This window comes from Cyprinodon variegatus, unplaced genomic scaffold (assembly GCF_000732505.1).
Source record: "Cyprinodon variegatus isolate N-32 unplaced genomic scaffold, C_variegatus-1.0 Scaffold481, whole genome shotgun sequence".
Taxonomy (NCBI): Eukaryota; Metazoa; Chordata; class Actinopteri; order Cyprinodontiformes; family Cyprinodontidae; genus Cyprinodon; species Cyprinodon variegatus.
Genome location: NW_015150934.1, coordinates 381,700 through 383,137, shown reverse-complemented (window position 1 = coordinate 383,137; position 1,438 = coordinate 381,700). Strand labels below are relative to the sequence as shown.

The following is a 1,438-nucleotide window of genomic DNA, read 5'->3' as shown; positions in this document are numbered from 1 at the left end:
CTGTTTCTCATCTGTTATTGTGTTTCTATAGATCTGGAATTGATGCGTTCCTTTCTGAAATCAGTTGTCTTACTTCATGTGAAACCACAGTGTGTCATTAATGAGGGCCAGCTGGGTTTGGACCATCATTAGTCTGAGACGTGTTTATAAAGTGAATGGCTGCTACTGAATGCAGCTAACGTTGGGGGTGTGCGTGTCAGGCATGTTGCCCCGCCTCTCATGCGTACCATGTTGTAGAGCGGCGTGGTGTTGATCACAAACTGCAGGAGGACCTTGGAGAGCTCCTGCAGGTCTCGGAGCGCCTGCTGGATCTGGACCGGCAGTTCTCGGAGCTGTCGGATCGGACCCAGCTCAGCCAGCATGGCGGCTCGCTCCACCGCGCCCCTTACGGTGGCCTCTCTGAGACTCTCTGCCTGGAACAGCAGCGCCACCACCAGGTTCTGGAGGTACTGCAGCAGCTGACCCGTTATCTCTAGGACCCGAGTGAGACCCACCTGCAGGGAACAGAGAGCTCAGGTCAGCTCAGTCACTTTGCTTCTCCTCTTCTTTCAAAGCGCATTTTGGGAAACTTAGTTTAACCTTTAAGAAAAACCTTTAGAGAACAAATTCATCGTTTATGATGATTCCCGTCTTTAATGTTTCTCCCTTAAAAATTTATATCTATTTATATCATTTGTGTTTTTGCTGCCAATCAGATATTCGATTTAAAAAAGGTGATTTATTTTATATCAGCTTTCAAATTTTGTTGATGAAGCTAATTAGACATAAAATGTGTTTTACTCAGAAATGACAAATTCTATAAACCCACAATATTTTTATTCATTTCTTTTTTACTTTAAATTGTTCTAATTAGTGGAAAGTTGATGCGTTGCTTGGTCTGAGGAAATGCGAAGGTATTTATCTTTTTTTTTTTTTGTTGTGTTGGAAAATGAAAAGTGTTAGAAATAAATCTATTAGTGTTTTTTTTTTCAGCAATAATTATGTTTTTTATCATTAAAGTTTTTTCAAATTTGGTAAAATAATGTAAATTAATTTTCCTGCACTTTCATTTTAGCTGCTATAAGAAATCAGGTTTTTTTTTGACACCCACAGTTTTAAATTCCAGTGAATAATTTAATTAATTATTAGTTCATCATAAATTTTGTCAAAACTTTGTTTTCATTAGTTTTCATATTTTATAATAAAAACAAACAATTTTTTTACTGACTATAGATAGTAATAATTTCTATCCATAAAGTTTTAAACCCCAAATCAAAAATAACTTTCAGACTTTTTGTCAGATTTTCTGTTTAATACATCAGTTGTAAAAATAATTAATAAACCTGTTTTTATTTTTACTTCCTGACTTTATGAGTTAATCAGGCTAATCGTTTTGCTCCTACATGAATCACGTTTAATTCCCACTTCTGTCAGATAAATGAAATAAAAGCAGTTTCAT

General features: G+C 36.2%; 1 protein-coding gene across 1 annotated transcript in view; it reads right to left on the bottom strand.

Moving 5' to 3' along the window:
• The window catches only part of LOC107094403, a 23,611-nt gene that overhangs the window by 3,208 nt on the left and 18,965 nt on the right, over window positions 1-1,438 (bottom strand). Inside the window, exon 7 of the mRNA XM_015389976.1 lies at window positions 228-494. Within this exon, the coding sequence (XP_015245462.1) occupies window positions 228-494 (267 nt within the window). The remainder of the gene's footprint in view (window positions 1-227; window positions 495-1,438) is intronic.